The 1,109-nt window shown below is 39.3% G+C and overlaps 1 protein-coding gene across 1 annotated transcript; it reads left to right on the plus strand.

Annotated features, from left to right (window-relative positions):
• The first annotated feature begins 266 nt into the window (after positions 1 to 266).
• On the plus strand, positions 267 to 590 carry LOC119508778 (non-histone chromosomal protein HMG-14-like). The gene has a single exon (XM_037802581.1). It carries the CDS (start codon positions 267 to 269, stop codon positions 588 to 590), a length of 324 nt encoding a protein of 107 aa, XP_037658509.1.
• Positions 591 to 1,109: the final 519 nt, after the last annotated feature.

The following is a 1,109-nucleotide window of genomic DNA, read 5'->3' on the forward strand; positions in this document are numbered from 1 at the left end:
AGAGATCATGGCTACAGTTGGTAATTGCTTTGGTTAAAGAGTGATGGAGATATAAATTTAATCATAATTTAAAAAATTGCAGAACACAAGGGTTGAACTTAGTATTCCATTTTTTTTTTTTTAAATGGGAGCTTTCTCCAGAATTGGAATGCTTATCTGTTTAGTATTAAGTGCATATTGAATACATACTGAATGACATAGATCCAGAAGCAGAGTAAAGTGTTTGTTATGTGACAACAGTTTACACATAAAATAGGCTCCAGCACATGCCCGGCCTGCAGCCAAGACGGCCCAAGTTCAAGGTCGGCTCAGTGGAAGGGGCGAGGAGCGAGGAGCCCAAGTGGAGATCAGTGCCGTGGTCAGCTAAACCTGAGCTGACGGAGAAAGTGGAAACGAAGCCAACAAAGCCAGCAGGAGAGGATGGATCATCAGACAAAAAAGTGCAACCAAAAGGGAAAGGGCGAGCAAAGGGAAAACAGGCCAAAGTGGCTTACCAAGAAACCAATGATTTACTTGCAGAAAACGGAGAAACTAAAAAGGAGGAGGATCCAGCCTCTGATGAAGGAAAGAAAGAAGCCAAGTGTGATTAATGCCATTTCTTATCAATAGGCCCTGTCCCTCCATTCCTGTACAATCCAGAGGAATATTATCAAATTTTTTTTTTTTTTTTTGCAAATGCCAGTTTTTTAGTAACTCTATAAGAAGCATTTTTAAGGAGATTGGAACTCCACCTCATCCTATTTTTAAGTGCTTTTTTAAAAGCAGTGAAATCAGTTTTCCGTTGTTTATTTTTTGGTACAACTGGAATCTAGTGGGATATTGAATGATGGGGAGTCTTGGATGTTAAGTTAACATTCCATGGTGAGGGGACAGTTTTTATAGCCTCTAATAAGCACATACTAAATGGCAATTTGGAGCCACAGTCATACATTCAATATGTCTTAAACATTTTACATTATTTCTATTCCCATGCTTTTTTTTTTTTTTAGTAGAATTGTTTCTTAAAGGAAACCGCTCCCTGATCTTGGCTCTCCTGGTCAGAAATGTGTGTCTTCTGTAGCATCCTTCATTGTGGTCAGCCAGTTTTCCTGTGAACGCTGTTACGTGCT

This window comes from Choloepus didactylus, chromosome 14 (genome assembly GCF_015220235.1).
Source record: "Choloepus didactylus isolate mChoDid1 chromosome 14, mChoDid1.pri, whole genome shotgun sequence".
NCBI lineage: Eukaryota > Metazoa > Chordata > Mammalia > Pilosa > Megalonychidae > Choloepus > Choloepus didactylus.

Excerpts from the sequence above, each read along its gene's own strand:
- LOC119508778 (XM_037802581.1), top strand. The coding sequence starts at position 267 with ATGCCCGGCCTGCAGCCAAGACGGCCCAAGTTCAAGGTCGGCTCAGTG.